Source organism: Tupaia chinensis, unplaced genomic scaffold (genome assembly GCF_000334495.1).
Source record: "Tupaia chinensis unplaced genomic scaffold, TupChi_1.0 Scaffold000359_1, whole genome shotgun sequence".
In the NCBI taxonomy this organism is placed as follows: domain Eukaryota; kingdom Metazoa; phylum Chordata; class Mammalia; order Scandentia; family Tupaiidae; genus Tupaia; species Tupaia belangeri.
Window position 1 is genome coordinate 2,889,516 of NW_006159855.1, and position 22,282 is coordinate 2,911,797.

Sequence of the window (22,282 nt, forward strand, 5' to 3'; positions counted from 1 at the left end):
ATCTCTGATAACCCCACACTACAGCAGCCCACTGACCTTCTTGGTGAACTTGGTGGTCTTGATCTCCACAAAAGCAGCACTGACTGCTTTCAGGTAACTACGTTGGTTATTGAATGTCACACGACCAGATCCTAGGAATGACAGACACAAGCTTACCTTCTAGCCAAAATCATCCAAGTGACACCCTTCGAGATACTCAGAAAACCCTTGTTTCTTTTTTTTTTTTTTAGCTTGCTATAGGGTGTATGTACTCGCCAGAGACACAGAAAGTGAGAAGTCACCTCCCCCAGGGGAATGGCCACATTCCACTTCTCCCCCATTCTCCTGGGATTGTGGGCTCACATGCACCCAGCATATTTTTGAAGCTGCCAGGACTGGGACTCTTAACTGTACAATCTGCTATGTGGGATCCAGCCACCTTATCCACCAGGCCACCAGTTGGCTTAAATGCTTGTTTCCATACTAGTGTCGTCCAACAGAAACACTGGAAAGCTACTTACAAAATTTAAAATTTCCAATTAGTCATGTTGAAATGAAAAGGGGAATTTTAATAATATGCTTTATTTAACCCAAAATGTCTAAAATAATACATTTTATTAACAAGTGGCACTACCTGCATCTTAAGCATTCAATGGCCACATTTAACTATACCGGTGGCTACTGTACTACTGCAGCTGTAAACCACTCTTAGGCCAGCCTTGTAGTGCAGTGGTTAAGCACTGTGCATTGGGAGACAGATGCCACACGGCCAACTGTGGATCGAATCTCAACCCCAGCAGCTTGAAAATCACACTCAGTGTGGGTACATGCACGCTAAAATCCTGAGGGGGGAGGAAACACAGAGGAAGAAAGATTGTGGCCTTGCTCCTGTGCACGCTCACTCTCTGGTGAGCACATGGACCCTCTGGCAATGAAAAACACCACTACGAGGCCAGCAGGCGGCATGGTGGTTAAGGCACCGACTCCACATGGTCGCCTGTAGTTTAAGTCTGGGACCTGGTGGCTTGCTTTCTCATTTTCCCTTCTCTTGCTCTTTGGTGAGTGTGTGCATCCTACAGCAAATCTTTTTTTTTTAAAAAAAGTAATAATGGGACCAGCACATGGCACAATGGTACATCGCTAGACTCTCATGTAGTCAACTGTGGTTCAAGTCCTGAACCTGGTGGCTTAAAACTCACACCTGATGTGTGTGTATGCAGGCCCAAAATCCCAAGTGGAGAAGGGACTGTGACATGGTCATCCTCCCAGGGGGATTATTTCTCACTTTCTGTCTCTCTGGAGAGCACACGCGCCCTATAGCAAAAATCTCTCTCTAAAAAATAAACAAATACATAACAATAATAAATACGGACCAGCAGATGGCATAATGGTTATGTTGATGGACTCCCACATAATTGACTGTGGTTCAAATCCCAGACCCGGTGGCTTAAAACTCATGCTGGGTGTGTGAGCATGTGTGCCCAAAATCCCAAGAGGAGAATGGAGAAGGGACTATAGTGTGATCATCCCCTCTGGAGGGTGATTTCTTGCTTTCTGTCTATTTGGTGAGCGCATGCGCCCTACAGTGAAAAAAATCTCTCCAAAAAATAGTAATAAATAAAATAATTTGAAAAAAATTAAAAAACCACCACCACTGAAAAACAAAAACAAAATCCATGCTAGCATAAACCCTTTAGGAACAAGGACTTGTTGACCAAAATGGGGAGGGAAGAGGCTCCTGCAGTGCACAGGTAAAGAGGCAGATGCACAGGTAAGGTTAAAGGTTTCAGAATGTAAACCGAGGTGCAGAAAAGACACCTCTCAGAAGGACAGCGCCAGTGGTCAGAGCCCTCCTGCCTGGAGGGACTCTCAAACCCTGTATCCTGTCACTGCTGCCTCCTCCCTTGCAGTCTCTGAGCCCCTGCCTCAATCTGTGGCTCAGCACTGATGAGCACATGGTGTTGCTTCCTGACCACATTCGGTGGGGTGGGGAGACCCACAATTTGGGGCGACAGGTTAGCCAGCGCTTGGATTAGCACATCCAGCTCTGCTCCACCTACAAACCCCACCACTGAGATTATTCTGCCATGAATAGGGAACTGACCACCTTTCTCAGAGGGGCTGATCAAAGCACAGCAGCTGCAGGCAGTAGGTGGATTGGTAATTAAGGGTGCTGGACTCCCACATGGCCAACTTCGGTTAGTGTCCCAGACCTGGTGGCTTGCTTTCTCACCTCCCCTCTCTCTCACTCTAACACTCTCTGGTCAAATTGAAATAAACAAACAAACAAAGTTAAATAAAATAATTCTAAAAAAAAATGCAGCATTTAGGCTTATAGACTCCTCAAAGCTAGGACAAGATGGGCCATGACTCCATTCTGCTGTCTGAGTCACCCAGGAAGTCCTCCTGCAGCCTGATGTGGTCTCTCACCCTAGACACCACCACGGCTTGAAGAATGTTTAATGAAGTTCAGGAAAAATACTTTAATCAAACATCACCTGTTGTCTATGAACTCTGAGCTTCCACGGAGTTCCTGCCTAACTCTTATCTCCTATCATCTTCTATAGTCTCAGTCCTGTTTTGGGGTGAAGAGGGACCAAGACCAGCGACTCATCTAGGAAAAGAGGCCCTGCTGCAGGGACAGGCTGCTCTGTAGACCTGGGTCATGCCTCTCCACTCCTGTGGGGAAGCAGCACATCTTCGTCTACTCCCAGGGGCCACCAAGCTTTCCCACACAGAAATGGGACACTTACCAATGGGATACTTGTGCTTATCTGTGTCAATCCCAGCATACACCACACCACCAAATAGGTCATTTAAGATGGCTGCCAGTGCCTCAGCATTGAGCATCCCGTGCAGAGCACCAACAAACACCGTCCGGCTGGGGTCAAGCCTCTGCGACGGGCTTCGGACAAAGTTGCTATCGGCCAAGACCCAGGGGATCACCTGTACCTGAAAACCACCCAAAGGTGTATCAGCACTGGCAGAGAGCCACAGAGATCGGGGCTCTCGTATGGCAAGGCACACGCTCCATAGCTAAGGCTGGGCTGGTGAGGCCCACCCAGGCATGAGACGTTATCATCACCCAGTCTCAGGCACACAGGCACCCAGTAGGCCACCCTTACCCCAACCCAACTGGAGCTGAAGTGTACTGAGTCCCTGTGTCCAGAAGGTGAAAGTGAAGAACAGCACAAACAGCACATGCTGAGCTGGGCAGCAAACAAAACAGGATCAACGTCCCACCCAGGAACTTCCAATTGTGTGGTTCCAACAAAGGCCACCAACACTGGTGAAACCAGACTGTGAACAGGAGTCCTTGAAAGAGGGAGGACTTAGAGAGAAAGTAAAGGCTGGGGACCTGAAGAACAGAGGGATGGGCATGCTCTGAACCCCTGAGCCTTGAACCAAAACTGGTAGAGCAGACAGAGAACTCCACTTGAAGTGAGATGACAGAGGACCAGAATTTCTGGAAGACTAATCTTGTGAAAGTCTTTTAAAAATGCCTTGAAGCAGAGAGATCTGAGGTAGAAACGAAGAGACAAAAATGGCAGCTCAGAGGACAGGGATTAAGCCCATACAAGACTGGTGGCAACAGGCAGAGTACAGGCCAGGACCAAGGAGAGTCTTAACAGAAGGGTCTGCAGGACCCAGGCTGCCTGGGCATGGTGGGCCAACAAGGGAGAACCAGCACTGATGGGTTCCAGGCCTATGAGACCAGAGGACTCTGGCTGAGGTCACCAGGCAAAACTAATTTCAGTGAAATATGAAAAAGCCCATTTTGCACATAGAAGAGTCAGGGATTACAGGACATCCCAAAGAAAGGACCCCACAGGAAGGCGGGGCTTAGACAGGGCAAAGGCTAGAGGGATGAACCTGGGTCTGAAGGAAGGAACAGAGCTACAGAGGTGAGTAGTTTATCTGAGATGGAAAAGAAGACAGCAAGGAGTCAAATATGGAATATACCGGTGGGGGTGGGGGTGGGGGTGCTGGGGAGGGGGCCCAGAGGACAAAGACACCAGAAAGAAAGACCAACCAGGACAGCTCTGGCAACTGCATCAGAGGAAGACACTAAACCCCTGCAAGGTGGTGAGGAGGGGATGAAGATCAGAAGGTGTCAACAGGAGCACTGAGGAAGGGGAGGGGTCTGGTACAGATGTGGTCGACTGTCACTATGACAAAAGGGGACAAGGAAGGAGCATGTTAACTAAGGCCTGGGATACAGTGCAGAGGAGTAACTGCACGAGCTTCATGTAGCAGGGTAGAAGTAGGGAAGCTGCAGGTCACTGTGGGCAGCCAGATGGACTTGCCCTGCCACTAAGACAGCACGTGAACTAACACCAGCAAACATCTGCAGAAGAACCATCCGCCCTACGTGGACTAGTGATCTTAAACCTGATGTGACCACCCCAGTAAAATGGGCATTTACCCCTATCCTACAGGCTAAAAAAAGACTTTACTTTTTAAAGCAATTTCAGGTTCACAGTAACACTGAGCAGAAAGTTCTGATACGGCCCCGCCTCCATCATGCAGCGCCTCCCTGGGCCATGCCGTAATCACACGTACGCAGCGTTACAACTCATACAGGAGAGCTCCACTGCCCTCTTTGCCTATTCATCCTCCCTCTTGGCAACCACTAATCATTCTACTGAAATATTTAGTTTCTCATTTTATAGATGAGAAAATGAATTTTCAGGGGCCAGCAGGTGGCATAGTAGTTGGGGGCGCTGGACTCCCACGTGGCCGACCACAGTTCGAGTCCTGGACCTGGTAGCTTTCTCTATCTCCCTCTCCGGTCAAATTAAAATAAATAAATAAAGTTAAATAAAACAATTCTTTTTAAAAAATGAATTTTCAGATATATTAAATATCAGGACCGGGACCAGCAGTTGGCGTAATGGCTATGTCGCTGGACTCCTATGTAGTCAACCTCAGTTCAGCCCCGGACCCAGTGTCTTAAACTCATACTGGGCGTGTGTGCATGTGTGCTCAAGATCCCAGGAGAATGGAGGAGAAGGGATTATGGCATGGCCATCCCCCCTGGGAGATAATTTCTCGCTTTCTGTCTCTCTTTCTCGTGAGCGCACGTGCCCTATAGCAAAAAAAACTCTCAAAAAAAAAAATTACATATACATATCAGGACCAGCAGATGGCATTAATGGTTATGTTGCTGAACTCCCATCCATATTGTCAACTGTGGTTCCAGTCCCAAATCCAGTGACTTAAAACTCACTCTGGAGATGTGTGCACGCATGCTCAAAATCCCTAGAGGAGAATGAAGAAGGGCCAGCGGTGTGGCCTAGCACCCCTGGGGTGGGGGCAGGCACGACTTCTCACTTTCTGTCTCCCTCTATCTCTTTGGTAAGCACACATAACCTATGGCAAAAATCTCTCTCAATAAAAGAGACATTAAATGTCTAGTCCAATGTTACAAAAATTATATGCTCTGGAATCAGATTTAAAAAAAAAATACCACACTGATTTTTTGAGTTAAAACCGTGCTTTCACAGGTGGTTCTCAGACACTATCCACTAGAACTTGGGGAGCTTAGCTAAAAAGGAGATTCCTAAATTCCACCCAGACTGATTCAGTAAACTGGAGTGAAGCCCATAAATCTATAATGAGGTCCCCTGGCGAGAGAACCATCAAGACACAAGGAAACCCAAGGCTGATACCAGAACAGGTGTACCGAGAGAGATTTACATGGAGAAAACCACATTAACTAGCAAAACCCTGAATGGCAGTGCAGATGTGGCCCACTGGAGGGTGTAAGCTAAAGGGGAAGTTACCCACCACACACTGGGAGGTCAAAGGGCACAGCCTGAGGGTAGGACAAGGGAGAAATAGTTGTAGATTTTATCAGTAAAGTTCATGTAGAAAAAGTTAATGCTCTCAATGTCATCACAGTTTGGGACAAAAGCACTGGCAAGAACAAGAAGAGTTACAGTAAGGGCAGAGAGAGTTCTATGTCCATGGGCAATAGAACTCACACACACACACACACACACACACACACACACACACACACACACACACACACACACACACACACACACACACACACACACACACACACACACACACACACACACACACACACGTGCTTTTGTTAGGCCCCAAGGTAAAGTTGATTTGGTTGTTGCTGTTTTTTCACTGAGAAGATACTGTCCTATTTCTTGTGAATACACCTTGCCAGCAGCCTGTGTATCCACCCAGCCCAAGGAGACCCAGTGCCTCATTATAACCTTATTATAGTCCAGAGAGGACACCAGGCCCACTCACCTCCTTGCAGCGCATCCTTCGGCTAGACATCTTGAAATAATATTCGCTCAGGCCATCTGGGCTCAGTGGGTCATGAGAGCAAGCCTGAAGCAAGGCCCGGACAGACTTCTCTAGTTCAAAGACCAGATAAACATACCCTATTCCCGATAAGAGAAAAAAAATCACGTTAATGTTCCTTGGCCTTTGCTTTGCACCAAGAGTTTCTCTCAAGAGAGGAGGCCTTGTGCATAAGACATGTTTTTGCCCTACTCCTGGAAAATCTTACTGGATGGTAGCACTGGTTATGCCAGATGCCAAGGCATTCTCCACTGGAGGAAGGGAAGTCCGCAGAGCTGGGCTTTCCCAGGGACAAGAGAGATGGCAAGTGTGTGGCTAGGCTGCTAGGGCATGCAGATACTGCTTTAAAAGCCTACTTAAACCACAGGTTCAGTTCTGTGAAGATGGGGCAGAATGAAAATAGCATCTGCTCCTTCCTACAGGGAAGGGATCTCATTTCAGACCAGTGAGAAATCAGATGCTTGGTCCTCATTCCTGCCTACTCCAAAGGGATCTCAGAAGTAGGTCAGGCAGCAACCTAGCTGGGCAGAACAAGCAGGCAATGGAAATCTTTCCACTGCCTCGTTTCGAGAGGCTGGGGTTGGGGTCTGGAGGAATGTGCACAAGGAAGGAGTTTCAGAGGCAGCTCCCACTACCAGGTAAGTCTGGACAGACGGGATGTTAGTTAAGGGAAACAGGGATGTGCGAGACTGGGGAGGGGTGCTCGGGACGGAAGGCCTGTGCACTGGAGCGTCTACTAGGTCACCAGCATGCGCCGTGACCCCAGCACCCGGGGTGCAGTACGAACTAGAGGGAAAAAAGCTCCTACCATGTGTGCATTACCTTTTGGCATATTACCTTTGGGAGGACACCGGGGGTGCTTGCCATCCTTACCAGGCCACTCCACACTCAAAGAGCCAAAAACACGGAAGGTGTTAACCAATCCAGCTGTAAAAAGTCAGAGAGGAAGGGCAAAAGCTGCAGCACCCGTCTTCCCAGGAAAGGCACCAGCGCAGGATTGGCCATTCTCCCCCGGCTCAGCCCCAAGACAAAGAACTGGGGAATGACCTCTGGTTGGGCAACACGTGAGCACCAGGCAGAGAAACACTGTGTAAATGTATGCACGCACCCCTCCCTCCCTCCCTCAGCTTCCCCCGTAATTTCATGTGCTCAGGCAAGGGTTCAGCCCCTGGCCCTGAGTCCACCTTTCATGCTCCTGAAAGACATGCCCCACCTTCAACTCGAAGCAAGACACAGCTTACCTTCCGTAATATCCCAAGGAACACCTCCTAGGAAGACCTTGCAAGAGTAGATGGGATTCTTATAGTTCCGGGGAGGAAGCTGGCCACTCCAGGTACAAGTGGCTTCATTCACAGCTTTGGTAGAGACAGGGAGAAACAGTGTCAGAGAATCCGTAGGTCCTCACCCTTCCCTAGGGTGAACTTGTCGAGAAGGAGCTAGACTCATCACAATCCTAGTCTGGCTACCTGGGAGACTGCCCATGTCTATCCTGCAAGGAAGAAACCTGACATCGTACCAATCCACTCAGCCAAGTATGACCGTCTTTATTCATAATTCTGTCCCCATTAACATGGAAATCAGCACCAGACACAGTATATGCTCACTGCAATAATCATGCTTCAAGCTATTTTCTTTCTTTTTTTCAATTTTATTATTTTTGAGAGGTTTTCGCTATAGGGCGCGTGTGCTCGCCAGACAGACAGAGAGAGACATAGAGACAGAAAGCGAGAAATCACCCCCCAGGGGGGATGGTCACGCCGCAATCCCTTCTCCTCCATTCTCCTCTCGGGATCTTGGGCACGCACGCACACGCGCCCGGCGTGAGTTTTAAGCCACCAGGTCCGGGGCACGAACCGCGGTTGACTACGTGGGAGTCCAGCGACATAGCCATTACGCTAACTGCTGGTTCCCTTAACTTATTTTAATTTGACCAGAGAGGGGACACAGAGAAAGAAAGTGAGAAAGCAAGCCACCAGATCTGGGACTCAAACCAGACAAGCTAACCACAAGCAGTTCTATCTAGTTATTGCTTACAGCACTCATTAAACGGATAATTACCTAGAGGACACACAACACTTCTGTACACAATGTCCTACAGCCTTACTAGTCCAAATGAGCCTTCTCCCCTATGTCTGAATGTGGAGTAGTCTACTCCATTTCCCTGTCTGGGCTCTGAACTCAATCACAGAAATTAGCATGCTGCCAATAAAAACCACAACTAGCAACCTCACAAGGCAAGAATGTCACAACTGTCCCAAGTCAGAACCATGCCCCATCATCGCCAAAGCCATCCTCAGAACACCTGAAAAGATACCCAGCCTTCCTGCAAGTCGGCACAGTGTGGTAATGGGACTTGCCCCCCAACCACTCATCCTCTTAGTCATGCCAAATGCAAATCTGTCCAAACCCACTGTCGAGTTCCTCCGATTCTGAGTCAAATACCATGTTAGGAAACCTTTCTTCCTATGTAGGTTAGGAATTACCTTCTATTTAGCTTCCCCTATTTCTTTCTTTTTTTTTTTTTTTTTTTTTTTTTTTTTTTTTTTTTTTTTTTTTTTTGAGAGGTTTTTGCTATAGGGCATGTATGCTTGCCAGAAAGACAGAGAGAGACAGAGACAGAAATTGAGAAATCACCCCCACAGGGGAGATGGCCACGCCGCAATCCCTTCTCCTCCATTCTCCTCTTGGGAGCTTGGGCACGCACACACACGCGCCCAGTGTGAGTTTTAAGCCACTGGGTCCAGGACTTGAACTGCAGTCAAATACATGGGAGTCCAGTGACATAGCCATTACGCCAACTGCTGGTCCCAAGCTTCCCCTATTTCTAAAGCCCTGTTTTTGGTGATGGGTGCAGTCTTCCACCAGTCTTCAATCCTGTCCTGGCTCAGTCTGCCTTTCCAGATCAGAGACCACCTTAGTGAAGACTGGCTAGTCCTTGCCCCTTTCCCCTCAGCCTTCAACACTAAGGCAGCCAATGAAAGGAACCATCATTCTCACTCATGACAAGGATATGGAAGGTCATTCCCAAAAAGACACAGGCCCAATATGCTGCTACAGCAAAAAACTGGGCACTGTCAGCAATATTTTGTAACAAAAACAGAAGTCAATTTAAAGGCTTCATCCAAAAGAATGGAAAGGTCATTTCATAGGAAAACAATGGCACCAGAGAAAGTGCAAAGATGGGTTGCCAAAGCCATTAGGTGAATGGGGCAGCAGCACTGTTAGGAGAGAAGGAGATCAGGACCAGCTCTGAGAGTCCAATGGCAGACTTACTGAAACCCAAGGAAACAAGAGAAGCAGAGAAAGGAGCACTTTCTCAGTCAGTAACTCCAGGGCCCCAGTACAGTGGTTGGTCAGCATCTCCCTGAAGCATGACTACACAGACAGTAGCTTACCCAGCTCACTTACTTCCAGGAACCGGTATAAGATGAGTAACACACTATATGCCTGTATGCATGTACTTAGGATCATTTAAACGATAGAAACTGAAGGGTTCCTAAGACAACAGGACACTGGGTGACACCCCCTCGACTTACCTCATAGGTCGACAAAGTGGACTGCTTGCCCCCAGTGCATCCCTGGGTATACCGACCAAAACCTTGGGGATGAGAACTCCAGCATGAGTTGTATTTGGGATGTTTTTAAATTGGAAAGGGGGGCGGGGACAATTCTGGCCAATTTCCAAGATTCCTCTTGGGGAGCCACCATGAAAGATTAGAAGAGCAGTACATGGAGCCTCATAAGAGCACAAGTGACAGATTTAATGTCTGGCTGGGGCACAGCCCAATGTCCCAGATTATCTGCCTCCTTTCTCTCCACTCAGCCTTGAAGAAGTCCCTGAGTCTGTTCCCCCAGACTTAACTACATTCTTCCATGTCTGCAAGCTTTACCATGCAACCAAGTCATCTTCTCAACAGTCTGCCAGCGTGTGAATTGAGGCCACTTCCCCTCTCTCTTCTCCTGGCCCCATGTGCCCAAGCCACATTTACCTGCAGCTTGTCGGTGCAGCCTGGCCTCTCTCTCTATGCTGAAGGGGTCTTTGGGAGCTTCGAGGAGGTCCCACGATGGCCACACAGAAGCTCCTGGCCATCTCTTTGAAGCACTGGTTGGGGAGGGAGTGACTGCAGCGAGAGCAGCTTGCTCTTGGTCCATCCGGGACCCGACCCCCATCTTTAAAGGGTCTCTGGGACCACCTCCCGTTAGAGACAAAAAGGGTAGAGGTGGGGAGATGCGGAGGCTTGACTAGGAGAGGAGAAAGGAAGACACAGGCTTTGTTATAAAGTAATAACCCCACTACAGAAATTATTAAAATTATCTAACATATGTTTACCATTAGATTTTCTTTTGGACTTTCTTCCTATACATTTTAAAGATTAGTTTTAGTTATAACGCAATTTAAACAAACTCTTCTTGCATGCTTTAACACTTTTTCCCATAATGCCAGATAGTCTTCATAACCATTTTTTTTTAAAGATTTTTGCCATAGGGTCCATGGATTCACCAGAGAGACAGAGAGACAGAGAGAGAAGCAAAGAGAAAAGTCCCTTCTCCACCATTCCACTCTTTGAATTTTGGCCACGCATGCACAGGTGCCTGGCATGTTTTGAAAGCCATCAGGTCTAGGACCCGAACCATGGAGTAGGCTATGCAGGCTATCACCTTAACCACCATGCTGGCCCCAATCTTTTTTATTTATTTATTTTAGAGGTTTTTGCTATAGGGCGCGTGCACTCGCCAGCCAGACAGAGAGAAACAGAGAGACAGAAAGTGAGAAATCACCCCCCAGGGGGGATGGTCACGCCGCAATCCCTTCCCCTCCATTCTCCTCTCGGGATCTTGGGCACACACGCACACGCGCCCCGTGTGAGTTTTAAGCCACCGGGTCCGGGACGTGAACCCTGGTCGACCACGTGGTAGTCCAGCGACATAGCCATTACGCTAACTGCTGGTCCCTGGCCCCAACCATTTTTAATGAACTTATCATATTCTATTTAGGGAACAAACTACATCTCACTAACCTGTTCCCCTGTTAAACATTTAGATACTTTCTAAGTTTTCAAAATCATGAATAAAAATTTTAAGACATAGTTTCTTCAATTTTGTGTGTTTTTAAATTTTTTTTTAATTGGATTCCTAGAAGCAGAATTCTATTCTGCTCTGAGGGCTCCATGTTCTACCAGAAACATAAGGGACTATAGGTCTTACTATAAGCTTATGTTAGACTTCAAAAGCTAATTTAGGAAGTTCAAATAATACCATATTATCAAAAAAAAAAGAAAAACCCAAAGTAGAGTTGTAGAATATTTTATTTAAGTTTAAATACTGCCCCTATTTCCTTTTCTCTGAGGTACCTGTCCTTACCCCTCCTCCAAGTAACCCTTGGGGTAGGGTATCTAGGAAAGTTTTTTAAGTAAAATTTCAAAATACTAGTCGTGAGGTAAATTTGCATGACCAAGTCTCATCTACAGAAACAAACAGAACCAGAAGCATTGCAGTTGACTCCGTTTTATCAGGGAGTGGCCTGCAGCCCAGAGAAGGAAAGGATCTGCTCACGCTGCCCTTCCGGACACACAGCCTGAATCAGTAAAACCGAAGGGCAGTGGGAATACCAGCACCCGCTTTCATGTTCCAGGACAGGCTGACATGAGGCAGGGTGAGCCCCAAGGGGTCAAGCCGAGAATGGAAAACGTAACCACAACCAGTCCTGCCAGTTCTGGATGTGGAGGAAGGAGGGCAGGAAAACAAATCACCTGCTCTTTCTGTACACTGGACAGTCAGCTCAGGGGAGTTTGCAACAGTAAAGCAAGGCTCAGAAGGCATCTGAAAGTGGATTCTATTTTACGATGACTTCTTGCTGCCCATCCCATGTATGTTCACTTCTGCTATCCCCAAACTATATACCATAAGCTATTCTACTCACACTAGCTACCCTATCACCCCCTCATTCCAACCCAGGTGCAACTCTACTTAGTATGGAGACCACACACGTCATACACGACTGTGGATGAATGACATGAAATACATTAATCAGCTTCGAGGCAACACTTTACAGATTCTTCATGGTCTCAGGAGAGCTGACGAGGTTCAAGAGAAAAAATACAGACACTAGATCTGGGACTGAAACCCTAGTCCCACTGCTTACTAACATGATTTTTTATTTATTTATTTATTTATTTTTGAGAAGTTTGCTATAGGGCATGTGTGCTCGCCAGAAAGAGTGACAGAGAGACAGAAAGCGAGAAATCACCCCGCAGGAGGGATGGCCACGCCATAATCCCTTCTCCATTCTCCTCTCAGGGTTTCAGGCACATATGCATACGCACCTGCTGTGAGTTCTAGCTACCAGGTCCGGGACTCGAACTGCAGTCAGCTACATGGGAATCCAGCAACATAGCCATTACACCAACTGCTGGTCCCCTAACATGATCTTTTAAATAATCATTTAAAATTGTGACATATCTCATATAAAGGCACATAAATGACATCATTTAAAAGCTAAAGAAAACATCTGTGGGGATCAGCAGTTAGCATAATGGCTATGTCGCTGGACTCCCATGTAGTCAACCGCAGTTCGAGTCCCGGACCTGGTGGCTTAAAACTCATGCCAGGCGCATGTGCATGCGTGCCCAAGATCCCGAGAGGAGAATGGAGGAGAAGGGATTGCAGCGTGGCCATCCCCCCTGGGGGGTGATTTTTCGCTTTCTGTCTCTCTGTCTCTGTCTGTCTGATGAGCACACGCACCCTACGGCAAAAATCTCTCTCTCAAATAAAAAAGAAAACATCTGTGTAGGTCAAGAAACAGAACACTCCTAGGCTCCCATGTTTACTTTTGAAATTAATGGTTTTCTAGCAGATCTTGGAGTAAACATAGAATCCCAGCTTAGGTCCGAGACTGTACTGCTCGATGGGTATTCAAAGCATCTTTGATCCTGCTGAGAATGAAGAACTCTACAGATGCCCACAATGGCTCCCCTCCTCCTTCCATTTATCAACCCCCAGTCTACGTTCTGGTGGACATGCATCCCAACAACCTCTAAAACAGACACTGTACCCCGCCTTCCCTTTGGACACACACGGGCTACTCTGCTTTCAACATCCCCACTTCACAAATAAGTTACATACGATCAAGTCTGAGAGATGATCTGATCCAGAGCTGAAGCCACTGGTGTCTGAGTCGGAGGGACTACTAGAACGGGAGTCCAGGATGGGCCGGGTCTCCAGGCGAGATCCTCTAACTGAGGGTGCTGGAAACTTGTCCACCAAATCGGACCCAAGAGGATCCAGAGGCAGGAAGCTCAAGGGGGGTTTTCCTAGGACATTTCCCAGTGGGTTGTGGAGCATGTTCAGTACTAGAAAAATAAAATAAATAAACATTATGATGTTTATTTCCAAACATGGCCATCCAGCAAGACACACCAAGGCAAGACCAGTAAAACCATGCCGGATACGCAGTTAGAACACGGTGAACAGGTACACGCCCAGTTCTGAGACCTGGCCACCAGGGCCCATTGGGGCGTGCCTGAAGATGGACGTTCCTGCTGTTACAGTAGCAGGAAAGCTCCTGCTTTCTGCCACCTGGGCCCAGGGTTGGTGTCGGCACATGGGAAAACTGTGCCACTGGGGATGCAGGTTGCAGCTGCTACTGATGTCTGCATACACCTGCACCACAATTAGGACACCAAAGCCACTCTCCTCTACTGCCTGCCAATGCAGCGACAGAATCCCCACCTTGCTAACGCTATAGGGCTAAGATCATTTCAGGCCAGACCCCAGTCTGGAATGGAGTGTGCATGCCACCTTATCTGAGAGGTCCCCTTATGCAAACTCTTAGGGTACAGACTCTACTCGGTGCATCTCTGAACTTGAAACATTTAGGACGGAAGAATGACGTGGCTAAGTCCACTTGCTGACTTCGACCCGGGACGAAATCCCACCCTGACATCGTCTGTGTGTGGCGTGAGCCCTGGAAAACTCACTAGATTTCTGAGTCTCCTCTCCCTGGCATCCTGCTCGGTGGACTACAAATCATCTCACAGCACTCTTAGGAGAGCTCAGATGAAACACTCAGCAAAACAGGGTCTAGCTTACAATAAATACACAATATCAGACATCAAGAAGAGTGACAAGGACCAGCAGGTGGCATTGTGGTTAAGATACTAGATTCCCACATGGCCAACAGCATTTTGAGTCCTGAACCCGGTGGCTTGAAAATCACGCCAGGTGTGTGCGCACATGTGTCCTAAATCCTAGGAGGAGAAAGTCGTGCTGCATGGCCGTCCCCCACGGAAGGTGATTTCTCACTTTCCCTCACTGTCCCTGTTTCTCTGAGCTAGCACACACGCACTATGGCAAAAATCTAAAACAAAACAAAACAAAGTTAAAAGAAAAAAGAGAGTGACAATTTTCCCCACACTCGGTCTTGGGGAAATGAGGAACCTGAGGCAACTGCACACCATCCATGAGAATGAGGAGAAAGACAACTCTGCCACAGAGCTATGGAGGCCCAAGGGGGCTAGGAAGCTTTCATCTGATGTTTTCTTTTCTAAAGAACAGGAAGAACACCCACCTCAGAATGGCTGCGAGGTGAAAACCAAAATAGCATATTCAAGTGCTCTTATACATAGTGGCTGAGGCCGTGCCGTGTTCTGCCCTGACTAGCAGCTGAGTGAGACACAGGTCACCCAAGGTGGCCTCTTCCAAGCTCCGGGTTGATATGAATGTGTGGCTGGGGCTAGAGTGCATCCCATGAGATAGGAATAAGCCTCTCCACACCAGAGATGAAGTCGATGCACACAGCCAGGGACCAGACACACATGCTACCTGTGGCAGGGCTAATACTCGGGATCTGCAACAGCTATTAACCACGAGAGCAGACCAGACTGCTCACTGGCGGGTGTATGACCTCCCTTCCAGAGATACAGTAGGTGCACCCGCAACTTTTTTTCTTTTTAGTTTTACTATAGGGTATGTGTACTGGCCATATAGATAGACAGGCAAACAGACAGAGAGGAATAATGACCTAAGGAGAATGGCCATGCTGCAGTCCCTTCTCTTCCACTTTTCTCACAAGGTTTTGGGCACACACATGCACATGCCCAGGATGATTCTTGACTCTGAATCCAGGACTCTGTGAAACTGGCTATGTGAGATCCCGCTACCTTAATCTCCACACCAACTGCAGGTCCACCTTAATGTTTCGAAGCAGGGTATACTGTGGATGTATTTACCTAGCTGTTTGTTTTATATATATATGTAATATATAGATTACACAATACATATATATATATATGTGTGTGTGTGTGTGTATATATATGTGTAATTTTTTAAATCTTTTTTTGGAGAGGTTTTTGCTATAGGGCATGTGCGCTCGCCAGAAAGACAGAGAGAGAAAGCGAGAAATCACCCCCCAGGGGGGATGGCCACGCTGCAATCCCTTCTCCATTCTCCTCTTGGGATCTTGGGCACACACACACACGCGCCTTGCATGAGTTTAAGTCACTGGGTCTGGGAATTGAACTGCGGTTGACTACGTGGGAGTCCAGTGACACAGCCATTATGCTAACTGCTGGTCCCTATATATTTAATTTTAAAGAACCTATCATACTGTTTTTTTTTTTTTCTGTCAAAGTAGGACTTTTTATCTGTCACTATTAAAAGGCTGAAATTAAAACAGATGAACCCATACCCATCAGCTTGTTCAACTTTAGCAAGCCCGTCTCATCCCCAGTAGCTTCCCCAGAGCTTCTGCCTTCACCATGAAGTTCCATGAGTTTTCCCAATTCAAACCTGGGTTTCATCAGCACTTTTACTTTTCTTTTTCTTTTCTGGGGGGAGGTTTTTGCTACAGGGCGTGTGCGCTCGCCAGACAGAAAGAGAGAGAGAGATAGAAAGCGAGAAATCACCCCCCAGAGGGGATGGCCACACTGCAATCCCCTCTCCTCCGTTCTCCTCTTGGGATCTTGGGCACGCACGCACACGCGCCCCGCGTGAGTTTAAGCCACCGGGTCCGGGACTCGAACCGCGGTAGACTACATGAGAGTCCAGTGACATAGCCATTATGCTAACTGCTGGTCCCAGCAGTTTTACTTTTCTGATGAAGACATCATGGAGAAGACAGACAGACTGGCAAGCTTTTTCTATGTCTTTCCCAGTGCTATCTGGAATCAGTTTATTGACCATTTCATTCAAGTAAGTTGCCTGCACCTGCCAGGTCATGATTTCTATCATCATCTTCCAGATTTGGCGGACCTGCTGATACTGGGCATTTGAATGCCCTATTTGAATGCTGCATTTTTTAGTAAATCTAATGCAGAAGAAACAATAAGCAAATAACCATTGGTAGTCTTGACATCAAAATGAGCTTCAATCATGGTCTGCCTTTTTTCTTTTGACTACGGAACACATTTTGTCACAGGTAAGATCCATGCCGTGAAAGTTAGTCAGTCAGGCATTTTTGTCCTGAACATCAGTAATCAGCTTGAATTTCCTAAATGCAACTTCATCGTTCTGCCGATCCACAAGGGTCACTTCACACACATGGCCCTTAAAGCCATCAGGCAATTTTGGTTCCCTGAGTCCTGGTGACCAGTGTTCCCGGTACTTTCTATGTTGGACGTCACAGGTGCTCCCACGTCATACCCGTCATTTTTTTTTTTAGAAAATGGATCAACCACTTTCTTTTTGACTCCCTTTTTGCCGCCTTTCGTAAGGCCAACCACTATGGTGCTACTCAGAAAGCCGAAAGGGCACTACATGCAGTTTTCTGAAGCACACTTACCATTTTTACATGCCCACTGAGAGTTTCAGTCCTCCACATCCTGGTCAATAATTGGTATGACAAGTCTGAGTTTTTGTATTTTTGTTTTTAATTTCCAGAGGGCATGTGAATTCACCAGCGAGAGGGAGAGAGAGAAGAAAGAAAAGGAGAGAGAGAAAGCACCTCCTAATGGGGTGTGCACATATACACACCTAGCATGTTTTTTAAGCTGCCGAGAGGCCAGGATTTGAGCCATGGGGCCAAGATTTGAACCACGATTGGCCACATGGGATTTGGCTCCCTTAAGCACTTGGAGATGAGGACAGTTTAGTAAGATATGTCTTAAATTCTAGCATGGGGGCCAGCAGGTGGCAGGATGGTTAAAGACACTGGATTCCCACATGGCTGACCATAGTTTGAGTCCCGAACCTGGCGGATTCCTTTCTTACTTTCTCTCTCTCTCTGTCCCTCTCTTGTCAAATTAAAATGAATGAATGAATAGATAAATAAAGAAAATTCAATAAAATAATTTATAAAAAATTCTAGCATGTCAAGTATTAATGCCCGTGTAGGAGGGAGCCACACCATATCAAAGAGATAGTTTACTATTTTGTGTTTTTCAAGGCAATGTTTCTTTACCTTGGCCTTTCAAAGCACTAGGATTTAATTGTGTGCTAAAACTAAGTGTCTCTCAATGCTTGGAATCTGACACCCATGAGAAATAATCCCTGACAAACTTCTCAAATAATCCTGGACAAAACCCTGCCTGAAAGAAATGCAGATCAAAGCCCTGGAACTGATGCCCTGAGAAGGCAGGAGATGTGATTTACTCTGGGTTCCTCCCTGATGCTGCAAAGCCTGCTAGGAAAACCAGAGATCACATGCATGGCTTTTCGGAGTGGTAGCAATGCTCTAGAGGGCCTCGTCCTCCCTCACATTTTACGAAAACAGTTTTAGTGTTGTGAACAAGGTAACTGAGACACTGCAGAGGTGGTCTGAAGATCTGTGGGGGAGGGGATGGCAAAAGAGGCTGACCAAAGAAACTAGGAAGACTGCCAATAATACGCAGCATTCAGCTGAAAGGCAGGCCAAGTAACCTGGGCTCACAGGATTTCCTATGGCAGGGCTCGCATACCTGAATGGACACGTGACCCATACAGGGCTGTGATTTTTTACCCCAAAAGGGATGTGAGGGAGCAAATGGAATAGGAGAATTGATGGTAACAGCCACAGAGATGAAGGATGGGTCATACGTTATAGGCTAAAGACAGCAGAGTCAACAGATGGGAGTCAATAAACAAACAGCCAATTCCAACGGTCTGATCACTGTAAGAGGAAGTAAGAGGCAAACCGGATCAACGGGAGGAGGTAGGCCAGCGAGGATGAAGAGTTCCAAGGATGGCAACGTTCAAGGTGTGAATTATGAATAGTCCAGTTAGAATCTGTGAAGTCTGAAATACTGGATAAGGTCCTTCACGTAGGTCTAGAAGAGATTCACAGTGATAACTGGGCCTGGCATCCAAGCAGACCGACAGCAAAAAAACAAACAAAAACACCCAGGTGCTGAGATCTTTAGAGAAGGAAAAGGACTCAGAAACTGCTAAGGAAGAACTAGAGTAACCTTGAGGCAAATGAGGCTTGAGAGAATGAGCTGGTTCCACTTGGCAAAGCAGCATCCTGAAGGAAAAGCCTTCGGCTAATGTAGAAGCTAGATGGAGCATTCCCCAGTGACAAGCAAGATGGAGTCCGATGATCCTGGAAAAGGGGACTTTCGAGTAGCACAACAGACAGCTCTGGGAGTTCTTAAGGGAAACACAGCATAAAGCAGAATAGGAAATAGGAAATGCTGAGTATGGGCTATGGTAATTATGTCTTTGCCCATAGTTTTTTAAAAAAGTATTTTTGGAATGAATCAAAAAGAAACATGGCAGCAACTACTATATTTTGCTGTTTTCGTTCATGTCCATGTGTGCTCACTATCATGCTGACAGACTGGTTTTACCAGTCACAGGTCCATCTACCCACCTCTATTAACCTGTAGATTTTTTCTTCTTAATGCTCAAGGGGATGTGTCAGAGAGCGAGCTGCAGGCAAAGGGAGAAAGCGCCCCCAATAGGACCTGGTCATACAGCAATTTTCTTTCCTCCAGCCCTCCTTCCCGTCAGGATCCTGGGCACAGCTGGTATGTGAACCACAGTCAGCCATGTGGGATCTGGTTCCCTCCACACAGGGCTTAATCACCATGCTATGGGGCAACCCCAACCTGCAAATTCTCTACTATGCCTACAAAGATATCTTGAGGCTAAGATTCCTCTATCAAATCTAGGAATGATCTCTATAACATTCCTCTAATTTGGTAATAATACTATCTAAACAGAAAATGGATGGGCCAACACGTGGCATGATGGTTGAGGATCCCACATGGATGACTGTGATTCGAGTCCTAGACCCAACATCTTAAAACACATGCCAGGCACACACGCTTGTGTGTGTGCCCAAAATCCTGGGAGGAAAATGGAGAAGAAGGGACTGCAATGTGGCCATCTCCTTTGTGTGGTGCTTTCTCTTTCTCTCTCTTCTTCCTCTGTCTCTCTGGTAAGTATGCATCCCCTCCAGCAATTAAACAACAACAGCAACAACAACAGTGCTTTGCCACTGTAGGAACTCATTAAAAATACACCTTGGGAAAAAAAAAAAACATACATCTTAGGCGCAGCTCCAGACCCAAATCAGAATTTGCATTAACATTTTAACAAATCTCCTCAGGCGACTTGAGTACACATTAGAAGTTTGAGAAGCATTAATCCAGAGAAACCTGAGGTCTACTACTTCAGATTTCTAATCAAAACTCCTCAGTACACCCTAACATCTTTCACATAAAATATTTCCTTGACTTAAATACTACAGAGTACAATTTAATACAGCTTTTACAGCACAATGGCAAGGAGGGGGAAAAAAAAAAAGAAGGTATCAGATGAGGAAACCAAGGTGGCTATATGAGAAATTTCCCAAAGAATGTGATTCCAGAAAGGACTGGGTAGGAGTAGAGAAGAGGGGAAGAGAAGAGGTAGAGAGCCACAGCAGCCAGAAGCAAGTAAGAGTATGAAAAAGAGTGGCGGGCCAGCCCTACAGTGCAGCTTACGCAGGTTCAGTGGGTCCCCGGCCCTCTGGCCGCAGCTGGGGTGGCAGTCCCAGGAGGAGCACTGGTTTCCCTCGATTCTCAGGATTTGAAGGTGACTGCACAGTCACCATTAAAAGTTGTGCTAAAAAAGCACCACCAAGATGTCTCTAAAGGAGCACTTTACTGATATGCTGAAAGACAAAGAACTGACGCTAGTGAAAATTTGGGTTTCGATGCTGCAGTAACAGCAGCAGCTAGCCATGCCAGAAACAGAAGACTGCTCAGGTAGCATGAACACTCAGGCTGAGAGCTTAAAGTAGCACCAGAGTAAGAGAAACTCCAGGTTTGGTTAGCTGACCCACAGGAACCCTGGCCAGAGGACAAAGCTTGCTCATAATCCAGACAGGCTTACCCAGAGGAGGACTACGTGGAGGACGTGCCACCAGAACCCTCCTTGGGAATGGGATGCTGCTCTGAGGTGATGAACCTAACTCCCTGAATAAGCTTAAGAAGAGGTGTTCGAGGTCTTGAAGAGGGGGCCTCAGGTGTGGAGCATGTGTCATGGCAGAATCAGTGGTAGAGATCAAGGTACAATAGGTTGGGGAAGAAGGGGCTTTGGAGGCACAGGCCATGGACGAGGAAGAGGTGCCTTGCCCACCCGTATTGACCTAAGAGCCTTTCAGATGTGTTTAGAAAGCCTGGAACTCGATACATCCTGCTGCACTGATAACGTGGGCTAGTCAACTGAGAATACTCAGGTTGCTACAAGTCCACAGGACAGTAGCTCTGATCTGATTAAAGTTGATACCATTTATGTTGACACCACATAGACAAACCAGCATGGTAGGGTGGGTATGTGTACTTTTCTTCCCCCAAATGAGATTCATAAACTTTCTTCTGGGTTTTGTGTTATGCCAAAGGAGTACTGCTGGGCTGGCTTATACCCACAGTATGAGGAAGAGGCCATTCGGTTTGGCAGATGCATTAGATGGAGGAGGAAGGTGAGACTGATGGCAGACTGCCACTGGGAGGGGCCAAAAGATACCCAGGCTGACATGCCACGATCCTCACATTTATCCCAAATCAAATTCGTGTTTCTCCGCTCACTGGCTGTTTGACCCTCCTCTTTTTCCTGAAGGTTTAATTAAGTTCAACCACATTCTGTCCATTGTTCAGTTTTGGTGCAATCTTGTATTTCTGGTTTATTATAACAAACTGTTCTCTCAAACCCAAAAATAAAAGAGGGGGGGGACAAGGATTACAATAAGAGTTTCAGGAAAAGCGATGGCCAGAACTAGATGAACATTGTAGAAAATATCCAAGACAACCAAGGGATTTTCTAAGCTCATAATGACCAAAAGCAAGAACTATGGCCTACCACATGGGGCAGAGAGAAGAGAAAAATGTTATTACTGGGTCATTTGAGAAAACTGCACTATGAACAACAGTTTATTAAGGGTATTACATCAATTTTAAGTTGCCTGAAGTTGGTAGCTATTATGCAGGAGGATGTGTAAGATCATCTCTAGCCTTAATGTTTCAAAAAATTATGTATACTGTATAAATACAGAGAAAATGTGCAAATGATACAGCAATAGAGTAAAATGACTATCAACAATGGAGAATTTGGATAAAGAGAATACAAGCATTATTTGAATAATTTTCATGTTATTTTTATAACATCTATAAAAGCTTGAAATTATTTCCAAATAATTTCTTTAATAACAGACAGGAAGGAAAATTAGTCCAATCTCATTTGGCTCTGTCTCCTTCTTTTTTTTTTTTTTTTTAAGTTGCCAAAGGGCACATGCACTTAATGGAAAGATACAGTGTGTGTGCTAAGAAGAAAATACCCCCCATAAGGGACAGTCACGCTGCAATCTCTTTTCCATTCCCTTCCCTTTTAGGATTTGGGGGATGCAGGCACGTATGTCTGGTGTGTTTTTCAAGCTACCAAGACTTGAACAATACAGGTGGCTGTGTGAGATCCTGGTGCCTTAACCACCACACCACTGGCGGGCCCTCTTTTCCTTTTTACCTTTTCAAGGCAACTGATCTAACCAGAAAAAAAAAAAAAAAAAAAGAAAAGC

At 46.5% G+C, this 22,282-nt stretch overlaps 1 protein-coding gene across 1 annotated transcript in view; it reads right to left on the minus strand.

The window, feature by feature from the left end:
- CPEB1 (cytoplasmic polyadenylation element binding protein 1) overlaps nucleotides 1-22,282 on the minus strand; it is a 94,567-nt gene that overhangs the window by 14,105 nt on the left and 58,180 nt on the right. The window contains exons 4-10 of the mRNA XM_006152849.3: nucleotides 13,438-13,664; nucleotides 10,305-10,557; nucleotides 7,557-7,670; nucleotides 7,138-7,242; nucleotides 6,259-6,395; nucleotides 2,733-2,931; nucleotides 37-131 (exon numbers count right to left, since the gene is read on the minus strand). Of these exons, the coding sequence (XP_006152911.1) occupies nucleotides 37-131; nucleotides 2,733-2,931; nucleotides 6,259-6,395; nucleotides 7,138-7,242; nucleotides 7,557-7,670; nucleotides 10,305-10,557; nucleotides 13,438-13,664 (1,130 nt within the window). The remainder of the gene's footprint in view (nucleotides 1-36; nucleotides 132-2,732; nucleotides 2,932-6,258; nucleotides 6,396-7,137; nucleotides 7,243-7,556; nucleotides 7,671-10,304; nucleotides 10,558-13,437; nucleotides 13,665-22,282) is intronic.